Source organism: Gopherus evgoodei, chromosome 6, assembly GCF_007399415.2.
Source record: "Gopherus evgoodei ecotype Sinaloan lineage chromosome 6, rGopEvg1_v1.p, whole genome shotgun sequence".
Taxonomy (NCBI): domain Eukaryota; kingdom Metazoa; phylum Chordata; order Testudines; family Testudinidae; genus Gopherus; species Gopherus evgoodei.
In genome coordinates, this window is record NC_044327.1 from 76,978,242 (window position 1) to 76,996,022 (window position 17,781).

Sequence of the window (17,781 nt, forward strand, 5' to 3'; positions counted from 1 at the left end):
CCCTCGTTCCTTTTTCCAAAAATTTCCACAGACACAAGGTCCTTTCTTTTCCTTTCAAACATGGTCACAGATCTGATCCTACACGAGTCTTTATTTTTTTTTGTTTATTGTCTGCTTTCCCCCCCTCTCTGCACCCCAACTTTACTCGGTTCTTATATTTCTGTTTGTGTTGGTCCTCAGTGTCTCTATGGGGGTGTTGGCTGTGCTCTAGGAACACTGGATAGACATGTAAGGCCAGTTGAAGCTGCTCCCAGATAGTAACATATCTCTGATGAGGGTTTCAATGGGGGTTTTACCTACCAAGCGGACGAAGAAGAGCTGCTCGATGACTGAGGATGAGACGGTGCGCAGGGAAGGCAGCCTCAGGAGCAGTTTGCCGAAGCGACTCGGCTGGTTGGGGTACTGGCTCCTCACATATTCCTCCAGGGCGCATTGAGATTTCTCTTGCAGGCTCTCGATATGGGCAGCATCTGACAGGCCACAGGCATCTGCCCAGGCAGCCACACACCAGGAGGAGACAAGGAGGGGAAACAGTTAGTTACTCAGTAAGCAAGCGAGCAAACAGCGCACAGGGACTAAATACACCGTCCCACCGCCCCTTCCAACCGTAACACCCCCACATCAGCACCCAGGCAGGTCTAGCCAGGCAACCAGACCGACAGACATAGAGACGCGCAGGCAAAACCTCCCTTTGTGTTTCCTCCGCCACCTTGGAAATAAATAATGTAAGACGCTGTGTGTGTGTGTGTGTGTGGGGGGGGATCTGAAGCCATACAGCCAAACCACTGCAACCTGTCCTCTGTCAGCAGACTATCAGCCTCCGAGAGGGGAGAGACAGGAGGAACGCGGCTATTATGCTCATGGCTTTGTTTTAATCTACACACTGATGAGTGTTGTACCTTGACTACAACTCAAACACATAGCCAGGAGAGCCATTGTTTGGATTTATACTAAATGTGGCCTGCATCTATGCTGCATGCTAAATAAATACATACATTGATTAATTAATTCAAATATGCCGAGTTTCTGGACATGGCCGGAAATCTGAACAAGTCAAAAAGGCTTTCGCAGTATGGAATTTGGAGTCCCTTGCCCGGAATCTGCAGTGCAATGCCAAAGAGAAAGGCTGAACTGCTCTCTGTATCTGGGAGCAAGTAATTGAAAATAGGTCACATCTTTGTAAACTGTATAATAATCTAAAAGGAATATGGCTCAGTTACTCCAGACTGTGCTAAGCAGACATCTGCAGCTATCAGCCACAAAGCTGGAAGCGGCTGCAGTGCATGAGCATTGCCTAAATGTAACCATATATGTGTATTTTTCGTATATATAGCCAGAAGAATAGCCTTCATTCCCGGCAGAACGATGTGATCGAGGCAACTGCATATTAATCTGAGAACATAAACTGGAATCTATCTATCTAGCTAATCTATTTATCTAATCATCTAAAATTCCAAAACAGCGAATTATGGTGTATCAGCTGATTCGTTGAGAGACTTGCTCAGGAAACTACCGTCAGTGAAATGTAATGGATTTGCCCCTATAGTTCAAATATCCACATTGTTACGTATATTAATAATAAATATTTTTAAAACATAAGGCTCACAGACGAGCAGTCAGTCGCAGTGTGGTTTACTATAGATCAAAGCCAGGCTTTGCTAATATATAGATCTGTACATGAATTAATGCATGTTAATAGCCCCAAAAGGACATTACAAAATTGTGAATGTAAATTTATGACCCTGGAAAGACACAACAAATTATTCAAAGCAAAAATCTCTAGCAATTGGATTTTTGTAGTATATGTCTTCATATTTCAAAAACGGAATTTAAAAAGATTTCTGAACACCTTCATCTACCACACTATGGCCTCGAGCAAAAATACAAATAAAACAAGCTGATTCAAGAACTTCTGAGGATAAGAACCTTTGACCTGAGCTACGGACTAGGCATCCCTCAGATATACTATTATCCAAGCCAGACTGTTTTGCTAATCCATACTGTACCTTTAATGCAGTGTTATTTTGCAACATCTAAAGCACCAGGCTGCAATATCTATATCTATACCTATATCAAAAGAATAGGCCTGTTCTTGTTTGAAATATAAATCAAAAACACAGTCCTCTTCATATGCTGATTGCCACAAATCACACTCCATATTTACATATATCTTGGTATTTTACATGTATCATCTGCTCATTATGCAATACGATCCCATTCAACTTCCAAACAATGCAATATGAAAGGGTCTTACTGATAGCCCAGCAGATTTTTTTTTTAGGCCCCATATGTCAGACCCTTAAGGTTAGTAAAATATTTATCAGACGTTTACGATAAGTGCACCTACAATGCAGAGTCACTGGACAATCAAGACTGGGAAGTTACTTGATAGAAATATGTTAAAAAGGGGGAAGAATACGTCTTAGATTTTGTATTAGGCACAGAAACACAATTTTCTAATGCAGATAATATCTACTCTTGCTTAATTATTTGAAATGCCCCTGGCATATGCGTTTACTTGAATTGTATTTAGCACTCTTAAAGTTTATTTCCCAACCGCTTAAAACAAGATTTAAAAATTTAAACACTATATGGTATAAAACCGATTAGATTATTGAGTCCGGAGAAATGGAATATGTGTAAGAAGTAATGCAACACATATTTACCATCCGTGAATTATATCTCAGTTAATAAAGGGAAGGCTAATGTGGAAATTCTCTGTGTCTCACTTTTTATCTGGCAATGTGTCAATAAGGGAGCGCTCAATATTTCTTCTTGCAGTCTATGGAAAAGAAATTATGTAAATAAATAACCACCACTGTTCAGTACACTCCAGCCTTATCCTTTGTAGTACAGGGAATGTATTTCATGTGATGCATTCAGAAGAGTTTAGTGTTCAGAAAATATAGATGTAATCAGCTGGCATATAACTAGAAATCAAAGTTCTTATTGCGCTGCAAATAGATTTATTGAATTTATGGTTATTTTGTCTGGTCGTGGAAAGTTTTATTTAGAAGAAACACGTAGGTGTATAAATTAATAAAGTTTTTTTTAAAGAGTAGTACGTTTGGGTCACGACCTAGTTCTTGGACGATGTCCAGAATTTTAAAGATTAAATATACTATCCGGACCCCAAACGTAAAAAACACACCAGGATAACCTCATGCCAGCTTTAAATACTCAGTGCTTAGTAAACTGCTTTGGACAATATGTCTAAAAATGTCTTTTCAATCAGTCAAAGTTTGCTTAAAAGTTGGATGACTTCGAGAAAGGCTTCCCATGAATTCCCCTCTGGCTACTAATCAAAACAAGTTTAGTCAAAAGTGGAAATGGTGTTTGGGGGTTAAGGAAAGGGGTAAATTACTACTGACAGCTGTATTTCATTTTCTAATATGCCTCAGCTATGCTGCTCCAAAATATATTATTGTTCCATTCCTAAACCCCATTCATCGCTTTAGTCAATTGCTGGAGCAAGCTCCTCCCTTGGTAATATTATTCATTATATATCTTGAATATATTACTATCACTATAGGAAAGAAGGAGGTTAATAATAAAGCCACCAGTTAACATCTAGCCCCAGGTCCAGAATTTGGGGGGAAGATGGGGCTAAAACTCCACTTCTTCATTTGGACAAAACGTCTTTCAGGTGTCTTTTCTTTTAATTAACCACTAACCAACCCTCCCAGTTCTCCCTCTATTTTACAAAAAAAAATTCTTCAATAGGTGTTTAAAAACAGAAAGATTCTCAGAGCTTGGTCTGTTTACTGATGAACATTCTGAAATGAATGAGTATGGAATGTAAATCTGCAGACAGACGCGAGTTAAATCAGGCTGATAAATGCTGCCCAGTCTCTTTGTCACCTTTGAAAAACATGTTTCCATCAAGAAGACTTATTAAGATAAAATGCATTAAAATGTCGAGATGGCTAATCAGTAAATCTCCCATTTGTTTTAAGATCTGTACTTTTATCCTTCGCAAAGAAAGATTCCTTCCAACACTAAAGACTGCATTTGCACTGAAAGTAAAAGGAGGCAGTCAAAGTACATGTCTCTGACCACCCTGCATACAAATTAGATACTCCTGTCTAAATAAATTATCTGATGTTCAAATCGATATTAATACTACATTTGCTACATTACAATATTGTGCAAATTTAAGAGTCATTTTAATACCATGTAAATACTATTTTTCATGCATGAAAGGCAACAAATATTGATGGATTATAAACTGCTTACTGTTAAACAAGGCCTTTGAACGATTTGCCATCTTTGTTCAAGAATGCTTTTAATTCTGCTTCGGCCTAGTTTCAAGTTAGATTTATTACAACTGTTTATTTATTGCTAAATGGGAGGAATGGTTCAAAAAAGGAAAAGACAGACAGAAAAAGAAAATAACATTGAGTGGCTTCTTATCTTGCTTTGTTTATATTTCCTATGTTTTCCAAAAATTGTTCGTCTTTGATGTTTATATATTTCACTCTCGAAGGTTACAATAATAAAAGATGTATTATAGTCTTATAGGCTACAACCAGAATAGTTCAAAGCGAAGTTCATACACCTTCCTGCAAGTTAATTTGAACCATCTATCATGAGAAAAATTGTTAACATGCATGCATGCATGTTACCACCTCCTACACTTAATTTGGTTTTTTTTTCCCGGCAATCTGTTAAAATTCCAATATTTCTGAGGTTTGCATAGCAAAAAGATTTCTGTCTAGGCTGGTAAGCTGGTACATAACCCTCTCCCTCTCCCCCAGGATTTGCTGTTTCTATTGTTGGGGTTGGTTTTTTGGTGGTTTTTTTTTTTTTTGCTTTTCTCTTTTAGATCGAATCCATTTTTTAAGATTCTCAACTGCAAACGTGAATGGTTTCCGATAAGGGAAAATCAGGCAGCAATAAATCAGTATTGTTTATGATTTATTTGTGCTTATGCACTCCTTTTAACACTCTCAGGGAGAACCTCCTTACCAGTTAAAGTACCACAAGAAACCCAGATCCCTCCTCTCTCTCTCTCTCGCAGGCACACAGTCACTCTCACACCCGCAGATAGCTGGTAATATTTATCTTTTTCCCACCTCCCCACCCCCAGTTATCCAAGGAATCAAGGAACACAAACCCTGGCAGTGGGGATAATGGAATATAGTGTGCATAGAACTCCAGTTATCTACAGCTCTTCCCATAAACGTGGGAGCCACATTGAGTTGCAAATCGAGTGGGTTTTATTAACCTAACCCCAACCCAGCCTGGCTTGGGGAGGGGGGAAAGCTGGGAGGTTTGACTCTATGATTTTGCTCTTGTGTTGCCTAGTGATCTCTTTCGCCTTCTCCGACCTCTCCCCTCAACTCCCCCCATCCGCTGCCCTTGGCCTCTCTCCCCCGAACACACTCACCTGATGTGAAGAGGACGATGGCTTTGAGGCAGCTGTACTCCGCCGAGTCGACGTGCAGGGCCTTGAGCTTCTCCACCTGCTCCTGGAAGATGCGGATGTGGTCCATGAAGGCCACCACCCGGTCGGCGGACATGGGCGAGGCGTGCAGGCCGGCGGCGGCCAGCAGAGGGGCCACATGCAGGGGCATGGAGCACTGCGCCGCGTTGAGCACAAACAGCTCGCTCCAAGTGAGCCGTAGCAGGGCCACCTGGTCGGTGATCTGCAGGTCGGGGAAGAAGGGGATGTTGCGGGCCCACTCGACGGCGCTGAAGAGCAGGCGGGCGGCCAGCTCGCAGATGTTCTCGATGCCCATGATGTTGTTGGGCTGCATGCACTGGCTGCCGTAGCGCGAGGTCGGGTAGGGCTCGGCCCGCAGCAGCAGCGAGATGTATCCCGACAGATAGCAGTGGCCGTTCAGAGGGTCCCCGTTGGTCAGCGCGTACTGGCCTGGGTTCGGCTGGGTTGGAGGCATTCTTCCTCGCTGAACCGCTGACAAAAAGAAAGAGAAAAGGAGAGGAAATGTGCATCCAGGAGGCTTGCAAACATCGCCTAACACGTTACAGCCGATCCGGAGACAATGCAGGGCTTATTCCCACAGACACACACACATACACATACACACACACACGTACAGAGAGCTATAGACAGCATATACACATGGAGCAGTGTATACAAAACAGGCTGCATCTCCTTACCCTCAGCCCCTGTACAGGCATCCCGGCCCCATCACCAGCACAGCCAAAAAAATAAAATAGAATACAAATTACAAATAAAAAAATCCCAGCCAAAACAACGAGACAATCCACCCTCGCCCCACTCGCAGCAAAAGGAAAGCAACCAGAAAAACACAAATAAAAGAAATCCTCCGGATTGTAGCGTGCTGTCTGGGGTAAAAATCCCAGCAATCTGGTACAAATATAGGTACCATAGCTCTTTCTTATTTCCCAGTCCATTGTCCGAGGAGCATGTAGATTTACAAGCAAATTGTTTTTTAAAAAAACAAATGTATTCATATTCTTCAAAAATACCATCCAATTATCCTTAAAACTGGATCAGGTCATAGCCCCTCAGCTAATCACTTCTAACTTTTTATTACACGGAGCAAGTATCCGATACGTGCCCAGCAAAGTTCTCACTGACAGAAGGAAGAGAAAGATTAAATATTCGAAAGGGGGTGGGGGGAAGGGTCTGAACTTACAGTAGCCAAACATTAGTGAAAAAATGCGATGGTTTAATTAATATCTTTCCTGCGCCGTTGCAACTGCAAAAGCCTATAGACAGCTTTGCACACTGAATGCACAAGCTTGCAACTGCAAAAACACTGGATTCATTAACCATCTCAATACAAAACGTAAGCATGCTTTGAGTTCCTAAAGCTGACCAAAGTTTTTTTTTTTTTTAGTATGTGTATGTTTTACTTCATCACTGTCAGTGTTCTAAACTGCATGCAATGTAAACAAAGGTAATTCAAGGAGAAGATACGGCTACTGTGGTTTATTATTAACACACACCTATATATAATTCATCTTTTCCAGTTTAGAGCGTGCAATATTTTCGTAACTTTATCCTTTATTACAGTATTGATGAAAACCTAAATTCCAATTGAGCCCTCAAAATCTAAGTGGCTGGACTCTTTTTTCCCCTCTCCGCCTAATTATAGTTTTAAACTTGGCAGTTATTTTTCAATTAAATGAAAACACAATTCTAAGTTTGCTTTTTTTCCCAGACGCTACAAACAGCTCTCTGAAGCTACAAATGAAGTCGTCATATGTGCGAGCTCTTTCATATCTGAAAGAACTCACTTTCTAGTGGCATATAAAATATAATTTTAAAACTAATTAAAGAAGTAGTAAATTATTACTACAAAATTGACTGTTTCTCTTCTTTGCCTATAAGACATCTTTAACGATAGTCACAAGATGAACTTTAACTGTAAACTGCTAAATATATTTAGAAAATATAGTACAGCCAGTCTTGCTACAGGAAAATGAGACATATTGCAAGCAAACATCAGAACTACTCTGAAAAACAGCATTTGAAACGGTGGGGAGCTCCTGCCAGAAACAGACTATGTATTATGCGAAAATCAGAAGGATCAGTAAAAATGCTGTAAATTGTAATTTGTATGCAGTATTTAAACAGAGGGTGGAGTTTGATGGAGAAATAAAATGAGCAGCATGCTAAAAAAATGACAGGACTATAAAAACACGGTTGAGTCAGAAACTTTCCTTTGAGAACATGGAGTGAAAGAAGGCCAGATCTTGCAAGAGGCAGACTCTACCATACTGGCAAGCACAAGGAAGCTGAGATACAGCAGCATATTTCTCCCTCTTCCTTTCTCTCTCCCCCTTCCCCCCACTTACATGTCTTTCATCTTTCTTTCAGGAAAGATGATGGTGGAAATGGATCTACTGCGAAGTGTTGTGGGGTTTTTAAATTTTATATATGGAAGGAGGGAGGGAAATAGAAGGAAACCCATCTTGTAAAGAATGATGTCCCCCAAGCCTCATGCCAACAATAGACAAAACCACATACACACAGAGAGATTATACTAGTGATACCGGAGAAATAATAAATATTTAGTGACTGATCATCATAATAAATTCCCATCCCAGTGAGCAGAGAAGGGAAGTGTGCGGTGGTGGTGGTGGTGTGGGGGGGGGGAGAGGAAAGGAAGAGGAGGAGGGCATCAGCGCAAACCAAAAGCCTGGGTGCAAAGCTGTAGATGGATTGCAAACATACACCCCGAGCTACAGAGAGAGGGAGAGTAGAATAGGGAAGAAATATTCACCTTCCCGCCTCATGCCCACTTTGAGGCACTTCTTGAGGCGGCAGTACTGGCACTGGTTGCGGTGGTGTTGGTCGATGGGACAGTTCCTGTTGGCACGACATGTGTAAGTTAAGTTCCTGCGGACGCTCCTCTTGAAGAAACTTTTGCAGCCCTCGCAGGTGAATTGGCCGTAGTGTTTGCCGCTGGATTTGTCCCCGCAAACCACGCACTCGATGTGCTGCTGGCTCTGGCCCGAGCCCTGCTGGCCCTGGCCCTTGTCCCCGGCCGTGCCCGGGGTGGAAGGGGGTCCCGGCTGGCTAGGGGTCTGCGGGGTGTGCGGGGCCGCCGAGGCCGCTTGCTGCTGCTGATCCCGGGCCGGCTGAGCTGCTGGGTTGGGGCCGCTCGGGTTGCCCCCGGCCACGTCTTCCTGCGGATCTCGCCAGCTGCTAACTACCATTGCCATATCTCGGGCCCAAAAAGTGCTGGGGAGCGGAGCTTCTCGCGGAGGGCTGCCGGGGAGAGGAGGGGGGCGGGGGGGAGTGGGTGGCTCGGATTTGGGGGAGAGAGGAGAGAGAAGGAATCTTGCCTGCCTCTGCTTCAGCTGCTGCTGCTGCTGCCCTTGTGCTGCTGCTGCTGCTTCTTGGAGCTGTTTCTGCCGTTTTCTTTCTCTTTATTTTTGCAACCCCCTCCTCTCTCTCTCTCTCTCTCTCTGTGGGGGGAAGGGAGGGATGAAGGATTTTTTTGGTCCCCCCTCTTTTTTTTAAATATGTTTTTTCCCTCAAGTTGCAAAATGAGAAGCGGCCGGCCGGGCTGCGGGGAGAGGCATGCAGGAGAGTCGCACGGGGGAGGCGATCGGTGGACACACACACACCGCGCGCACCCGCCACACAGTCCGAGCGCTAGGAGTGCAAAGGATGTGCAGACATAGAGGAAGCTGGAGGAGGAGAAGGAGAAGGAGGAGGAGGAGGAGGTCGGTGCTGCCGCCGCCGCAGCCGCTGCTCGCTGCCGGGGCCCGGCCGGTGCTGGTGCAGCTGCTTGTCCCCAGTTGCCGCCGCCGGCGCTCTGGGCTCTTTTGGGGGCACAGGCCTGGGCGAGGATGGTGAGAGGGAGAGAAAAAGGCTGCCGATGATTAGGGGATAAAAGTGTCCGGGGGCCAGGTCCAGGGCAAGACGCAGTCAGCCATTCAGGAAACCAGTCTTGGGAAACGCGATCGAGGAGGGATTGAAGATTAGACAGTTTGATGTTGTTGTTGCTGTTGGCTGTTGTTTCTCTCTCTCTCTCTCTTTCTCTCTCTCTCTTTCTTTTGACCAAAGAAATACAAAAGCAATTGGATGTGACTAATTCGCAGAGGAGACCAATTCACGGCGAAGTGTAAAAAAATAGAATATGAATAATAATGGCACGCGCAGAAAACGAGAGATCCAAAGTAGGTCGAATAAATAAATCCTCTTCTTTCCCTCTTTCTTGCGCCTTCCTTCTTCTTCGGTTATAATATACGATGCTGGTTACAAAATCACTGGAGCTCGCCGGGAAAATGTTCTCTCTTTTTTTGCTCAAAAAAAGTATTTCAGATAAAACTCATCAGCCAGGACCAAAAGCCTCCCCCAAAATAAAAAAAAATTAGACAATAATGGAAAAAAATGATGATATTAAGATATGAAAGCGTCCTCTCTCTCTCTCTCTCTCTGGGCTGCTGCTGCTTCTCTTTTCCTTTTTTTTTTTCCCTTTTTTTTTTTTTTTAGTTTCACCTCTCTCTTCTCCTGCAGGAGTGAAGCGAAAGACACTAGGAGGAAGGGTAGAGAAAAAGAAGAAAAGGAAGGAGAAGAGGGAGCTGAAGAAAAAAAACTAATAGAATATGCAAGAAAGGGGGGAGAGAGAGAGAGAGAGAGAAAGGAAGAGAGAGAGAGAGAGAGAGAGAGAGAGGGAGAGAGAGAGAGACCCAAAAATGAATGCGTTTAAACGGGAAGACTAGCAGAGCAATGTTTCCGAAAGGGGGATCTGCGCGAATGTCTGTATATAGTGAACTTTGACACTACTATTGAAACTGACACGTTTCTATGGAGATCGCTGCCTTATATGGAGCTCATGTCAAGGAGCCAAGAGAGGGGCTGCTGGCAACTGATAATCAAAGGCGACTGACTGGTCAGAGCCCTGAATTGGGGGGAGAGAAAATGGGAGGCTAAGGTTAGCCAAGCCTCCTTCACTCCATTGGTTAAGAGCCCCCCCCTCTTTTTTTTTAATTCTCTGCTACCTACTGACTGGGTTGGGGAATGAAAGTGGGGGGGGGGGAAGAGAGAGAGAAGGAGATTCTTCTGACAAGCACAATTTACACTGAGATCGCCCTGCGCTGCTATTTACTTTGAGACCTGATTAGTATGGGTCGTCTATGGTCATACACACTCACACACGCACACACATCAAAAGGACGGGTGTGTGTGTGTGTGTGTGTGTGTGTGAGGAGGGGGAGATACATTGTGATAAGGGAAAGGGGAATTAAAAGGAAATTATTTTGGCTCATGTTGAAAAGTTTTTGGGGGGCTTTTATTAATTAGATTTCTGTATGTTTCCAGTTGAAAAGCCTTATTGGAAATTTTTATTACTGAAAGTAAAAAAAATTTGCTTTGTGTAACACACACACATATGTAGTGTAATAATATATACATATACCCACTAATATTGCTTATTATTTATATAATATATAATAAATATATAAATAAACATATATATATATATATATAAATTAACTTCAACTTTGTTTTTTTTTCTATACCACGGTGCTGGCTCCCATTTATTACCTAAAATACTCTTCCTCCTTTGATATTTTTAATTACGATCAATGACACTGGTGGAATTCTCTGTGTCGTAAAATGAGAACAGAAATCAACACTTTCCCCTGGAAGGGTTACTATTAATTATGATGATGATTACACTTTCCAAGGGTCCTTTTCCAAGGCTGTTTATACAACCAGCAATGCTTCAATAATTATTAATAAAACAAAAGTAAGTTCTCGTTTTGTTATCTGGGAAGATCAATGCTGGTAAACGAAAGTCCCAGGAAGAGAGAGAAAGAGAGAGTGAAGGTTGGAGTATGTACGGGGGGTTGGGGGGAGGGGAAGGGTTGCGCTTTCTCTCTCTTCCAACTGTCGAGTAGTGGAATCGCTGGATCCGGCTGCCATCTAGCGGACAGGAACCGAGCTTAGGCGCTTCAGCCCAGCAAAGTCCCCAGCGCCCCCCTTCCTCCTCAGTGCACAAAAGCCCATGCCTTTTCTAAAGCCGCAGGACGCCACAAAACCTTTTCATTACTTTTTTCAAAATAAAGAAGCTGCTTTGGGGCAACAAACCTTCTTTTTAATTGTCTACCTCTTCTAGCCTCCTGTCTCCCATCCCTTCTTCCATGTAACGTCCCTTTATGTGCTAGGTTTTAAATGCGCTATGGGTCGAGTGTCTGTGTGTGACAAAGAAGAAAGAAACTGCACGAACTCCCCTTAGCTCATATCAAAGTTTTAAATCAGTTTGGAAATCAAGCAAAACCTGCAAGGAAAAGGGGAATGTGAAATATTATGGAAGCTGTTTTTAAAAAGATATTCCATTCATTAAAAAAAAGCCTTAGATGCGGCTTGATAATGATTTTATTTTCTGTCAAGCCCACAAATGTAAGATTTTTGAGCCATTTTGAGAGGAAGATTTCTAAAATCAGAATAAACGGTTTGTTTTGTCCTGAAATAATGAAGAGATTTTCAATGAGTCCCCTGGCCAAGCCGCCCCTATTGTATATTGCATTGATAAAAAGGATGTTATTGACTATGCAACAGTGGGCTCCTTTCCTCTCTCTCCCTCTTTCCAAATAAACTCTCGCTCCTTTCTCCTGGTCAGTGAAAAGGTGAAACGAATAAGATTAAACCAGACAAAAAAAGCAAGCTCTGTATGTATATCATCCAGATTTTACTCCCCAGACTGTGGAGAGACAGGGAGTAAAAGAGGCAGAGCAAGGCACAGAGAGAGGGAGAGAGAGAGGGAGAGTGAAAGAGAGCCAGAGAGAAGGTGGACGGACCCGGCAGCTTGTGCCCTGTTCTTCCTTGTGAAGGTTTCCTCGGAACCTCTATCGCTTCAGCTGGCACCCAGAACCCCGGCCCAACCAGGCTTCACCAGGCAAGTACTGCTTTTTCTATTCGGTGTTTCTAATGGGGTTAACATGGGGCGCAGCGTCTGTCTACATTTCATTGGAAACCCACTGTGAATGAGTTACAGTAGAGCAGTACTTTGCAAGGATAACTTTTGCTTCTAGCATTCAGGCTGCTTTCCGGAGACTCGTCAAGCAACCCAGCTTGAGAACATGGCCCGTTATTTCTATATTTCAGGCATATTGATTCTGATTGTAGGAATTACAGATGGGAGATATTTATAGCCTCCAGTTCTTAGTATTTTCTTATGAGACCTGGTTTTTTTATTCAACACAAAGATTCAAAGATATGAGCGTGTAGCGATATACGCACTTCCGAGTAAGATAACACACTTGTGTTTACCTATGTGTATCTTCGCAAATATTACAGACACAACTGATGCAGCAGAACTTCTACTTCCAGTGAGTTGCTGGGATGCCTGCTAAAGAAATTTAAGCATATTAATAATGCTCTTGTTTTTCACGTGCTCTATTTGTTATTTGATCACCTAATGAAAAGATCGATGGCAGCTTGTTTATTTGGGAGATAATGTCAACAGATTAAAGGGACAGCACCAATCAGATCCCACTGACCTGAGAAACAGACTACAATGAGAAGAAAGCAAAAAACATCGCAAACTGTTCTGTTTCAGAGGTGTATTTTTACTCCACTGTAGTTGTGCGGATGGTGATGACCATTTTCTGAGAAAGAATCAATTACCTATGTATTCTAAAAGAAGATACTTAAAGGAATTGGGAAACCTGCTTTAGTGCTGGTTTGATTCCCGACGAAAGTCTAATCTCCTCTGAACCGTTGTGTGAGACTTGGGAAGTAGTGAGCTGGGACGAAGTGAATCTATCAATAAAAGTAGTCTCATTCCTCTGATGTCCAAGTCAAAACAAGATTAACTTGACAAGATGCAATTCCACCTCCGACAAATTACAATAAGACTTAAAAATGGGACAACTTAAATGTAATTTGGAAATGAGCTTTTACTGTTAACTTGCCCTATGCCACATACCAAATGGCCAGAGCAGACCCCGATAACAACTCTACGACTTTCTCAAACGTAACCTTCTTTTGACACATTAGAATTTACTTCCATTAGATGAGAGCACAGTTTGGAAATGTTAGGGGTTGTTGTTCCGGTGAAACACAAAAACGACTCCGTTTTACGCTCTTCTTTTGCTTCTGTCTGCACGCTTGTATCTTCCGGAAACAAAAGTTCAGTATCTAGCTCGGTTGTGAATCTGTAACAAATCTTAAAAGCTATTTTAGGGAAAAATAGAAACACCGAATAGAACACAATAGAAATGCTATTTTATAAGAGCCTGGGTACGGGAGAAAATAACATGTGAGCTGGGAGGTGAGTTCTAGAGACATCTTCATTCTGTATGTCCTAAAATAAATGTTAAACACCTGCTTCTTCTGCTAAGCCTCACAAAGATATTTTGATATGTATATGTACCCTCCGGGCACACACAGAGGCAGGATTGGGGACAATACCTATATACTACCATAAGACACAATGAGCAGTTCTCATGTAAAATATCTGTTTGCCTTTAGCAACTGTTAGGACGTCTAATTAACTCTTGTTCTGATAAGAAAACACATTTAAAACCTATACAAATGCCGCGTTGAAAATCCTTTAAAATGCACATGATCCCCCCTTTCATAGATATACTTTTAACATACTCAGAGACCCCTATTCAATGGATGCCTTGAATTCTACACTCTGAGTGCACGTACCAGAATAACTACCCAATCCTGTACTGAACTGTTTTGCCGACGAATCAGTTAGTACATTCTGAAAACTATTGACAAACTGTGTCTGATACCGTCTGGTACACGGTCAGTCAGTTCATATTCATGGTGCCCTTCATAGTACCCTATTTCCCTTTCCTGGCTGCTTTGTAAATGTAATTGTAATGGAAACATTTCCGTTTCTTCCTCTCCTGCAGCCACAAGCTGCTTCTTTTTGCCAGGCCAGGTTGCCCATTTGCTATAACCTTCCCCAGACTAGGACTCCGCTCAGATTCCAGCTGGTCTACCCCTCTTGTTTTAGCTGTGCCAGGCTGAGGCCAGGCCTGTAGAAAGGGGCGTGCCCAGTAGGACCTCCTCTACCAGTAGCTGGGCTGGGGCCTTTATTCTCAGCTATGCCAGACAGTTTTTAACTGTGCTAGTTCTTTTAATAGTATAATAAAAGATGTATCCACCAGACTTTGTTTTTATAACAGAAAATTGTTCCTTGCTTTGAAAAGTAGTTTTCAGTGGATTATAATGACCTTTGCATGCAGCTGGTGGCTTCATAGTCCATTGCTGGTTACTTGTCACGTTATTATTCGGCCATAGCTCTTAACTTTCAGTCAAACTGCAGCACCTACATGTGAAATTCTCTCCCTCCTTCTCTGTGTGTACGATGGTTGCATATACCCAGAATTTATTTACAAAGCCTTTTCCCCATTTCTAAAATACTCAGTGAGGCCTGATATTCTGGGAACACGTTCCCAAGTCACACTTAAAACTGATTTCTGAATGCCTCCACCTGTCTGATCATTCCTTCTTGTACTTTGGTAAATCACACTGAACAAAGATGGCCTTGGGAAAAAGGAAACAAACAAACAACCGCTCAAACAGTTATTTACACCCTGTAGAAGAGCCCTGACCAGCGAGATATTACAAAATAAACAAACCACCTTTTGAAGTTAAAAAATCCCAATCAAACAAAAAATCATGAGCGAGTTTAATGCGAGCGTGCACCAGAAATAGCCAAATTCAGGTAGCCAAACGAACACGTTCTAAAGCATGTGAAGACATGGTGAAAAAAGTTGAGTAGCTCTAATCTATCAGTACAGCTTTTCACATGTTTCCTTTTAAACGTGCGTTATCAATTAGTCTCCACTGACATGTTATTAACTGAGATAAACTTAATTCCTCCCTTCTCCCTAAATTCCCTTAAAATTATTTTAGACTTTGGCATAAAGTGGAATGCCAGCAAAACACCTCCCAATCTGCCGTCATTGCAATCTATCCAGCAACCAACCTTCATTTTAGCTTGTTTTTGTCATTTGTTAGCTATCAAAAGTTCCGCGGTTGACTGCCAACCTGAAACCAGGGCACTGAATCACAACTTTGCTCTCTCTCTCTCTCTCTCTCTCTCTCCATTTATCCACCCAGACATTAGATCACAAAGAAATGCTTGAGTATACCGAAAGTCCGCTTTGTAATATATGTGCATGAATGTAAGGTGGAAAAATCTATACCGAGGGCCACTTGTCTCACAGGGTAAGGGATCCTGACAATGTTTGAGCAACCGAGAGGAAAGGAAATTGATGACATCTTGATGCAAATCAAACCTTTCTGTATAAGGGAAATCTGGGAATCATTTCGCGCACACTAGTGAATCCAGAATCAAATATTTACTTTCGGCACAAATAAAGCTGCGGTGATCTGAGTGCCTGAAGCCAAAAGAAACAAATGTGTACAAAGCCATTAACACGAGACACTACATTGAAACCCATCTGACCATATTTTAAACTCTTGACTTCTGTTAAGGATGAATGTGGTGTTATTTATAATTCCTATAAGTAAAATGGGATAGGCTTCTGATGCAAAGTTGACGTTTGGAAACGAGTTTGAAAGTTGTTAGGTTGTCCTGACAATACAGTCAACTGCCCTATATAATCATCTGCCTTAATAGTTACCTGTCAAAGCTCCTATGTCTTTTACTACAGGGATTAGTCCACCACACGTGGATTTGAGTCGGACTTTTCACAGACTAGGGTCTGTTCTAATAACTTGAAGTATTTAATGTCACTTTTCTCCTTGCCTATAAGATAAAACACCATAAAAGGGGTTTGCTCAGGAAATACAGGAGTGCTGCTGGTAACAACAGTAGTGATACAATCATAAGGTTGAGCTCAGTAATAAACCTTAGCATTTTCACTTAAACTGTCAGTAGTAAGATATGTTTATTACAGAGTATTCTATCGGTGTTCAGAGGGATGGTATATTTTTAGGCAAAGTTTAAATGAAATAGAATAAACATAACAAATCGCTCAAGCAGACCGCATCCAGCTGTAAATAACTGTTAGGTATTTTATCATGCTAAGTGTATTATATTTACACATTTCTGGGGAATTAAGAACAGACAGATCCAAAGCTGTAGTTAATAAAGTATACAAAATTACATGATCCTACCAAACTGGGTTAGAGTTATATGTTTTATTGTTAACCCCGTGCACTGAATCTTCTGAAGCTGAAAGGGGAAAGGAAAGGGCTTTTGTCCGAGTTGATCCTTGGCTATTCTGGGGCTCAGGTTGGTGTGAAAGGGACGAGGAGGTCACTTGAAATCTCCTTTTATCTACTCTTATTTTCTCTCTGGATCAGCAACTTTGAATAGACATCATCTAATCGCTCGTAATAGAAGGAGACACGAAAATGCCTTTACTCTAGAACTGCATATGTGAATGTGGACACACACACACACACACACACACACACACACACACACACACACACACACACACACACACACACACACACGTGTGATGCGTGTATATGCATGGATGTAGATAGGTATTGTATTTGTATGTGTACGTACATTCTGTACAACATACATACCCACAGACACAGATACGTACATGGCATTTTACGTTTTAAACTGACCGTTCCAATTCATGTGGCCCTAATTTGTATGCTTTCTGTCCTTTATGACTGTTTAGAGACAAGGAATGTACTCATCAGAAGTACCTATAACATGGGTGTAGACTTACGGTAGGAACTATTCTTTACAATACAGATCTGTCCCAATTTTAAACTCGTAATGACACTGGCAGTTGAACTGATAGTCCTGGAACGGGACTGTAGCTATATCGTTATGATAATAACATGTAATGACAGTCAACAATTATTTTAAATCTTATCCGCAGATCACAGATTTGTGTGTGTGTGGGTGTGGCACTGCTTATTAATTTTGCCAGGACACTGAGTAAATCGGAGACAGCCATGTAAATAGGAATATGAGACATTTGTGAATGAAGCTTTTCTTCCACAAATATATATAACTGCCTGTCTGAAGTTGAGCAATTAACTACTGTTTACTGAACTGACAATTTGTCTAGCAAGTCTATTGTGCTAGCTGAAACTGAAGTTGTTGTTTTTTCTTTTCCAAACATTGCTAAACTCTCTCAGATTTATTGTAAAAGGCCAACGAAAAATATTAACAAAATGTGTAGTTGTTAGATAATAGAAAAGCTTTGCTATGGAGGTGGAGAAGCTTCCAGTTCTAAGCAAAGAACTATGTCAGCTGCTCCTAACCCCTGAGATATTCGCATTTCTTTCTGTGTCCAGGATGCTTTAGCTGTAAATTCCTTCAAGTATATACTTTGTTGCTAAGGCTACAAGTTCCATCCCAACACGCA

General features: G+C 42.0%; 1 protein-coding gene across 3 annotated transcripts; it reads right to left on the reverse strand.

Annotated features, from left to right (window-relative positions):
- Positions 1 to 93: 93 nt before the first annotated feature.
- NR2F1 (nuclear receptor subfamily 2 group F member 1) lies at positions 94 to 8,782 on the reverse strand. 3 transcript variants are annotated; one of them, XM_030567483.1, is made up of 3 exons: positions 8,220 to 8,782; positions 5,390 to 5,914; positions 94 to 488 (listed from the first exon to the last, which is right to left on the reverse strand). In XM_030567483.1, the coding sequence occupies exons 1-3, from the start codon at positions 8,659 to 8,661 to the stop codon at positions 208 to 210; spliced, it is 1,248 nt and encodes a 415-aa protein (XP_030423343.1). In that variant the 5' UTR covers positions 8,662 to 8,782; the 3' UTR covers positions 94 to 207. The 3 variants fall into 3 exon arrangements, with proteins under 3 accessions (XP_030423343.1, XP_030423342.1, XP_030423344.1); XM_030567482.1 differs by having other exon boundaries at positions 5,390 to 5,917; XM_030567484.1 differs by lacking the exon at positions 8,220 to 8,782 and adding an exon at positions 6,354 to 6,712 and having other exon boundaries at positions 5,390 to 5,917.
- Between the last annotated feature and the right edge of the window lie 8,999 nt (positions 8,783 to 17,781).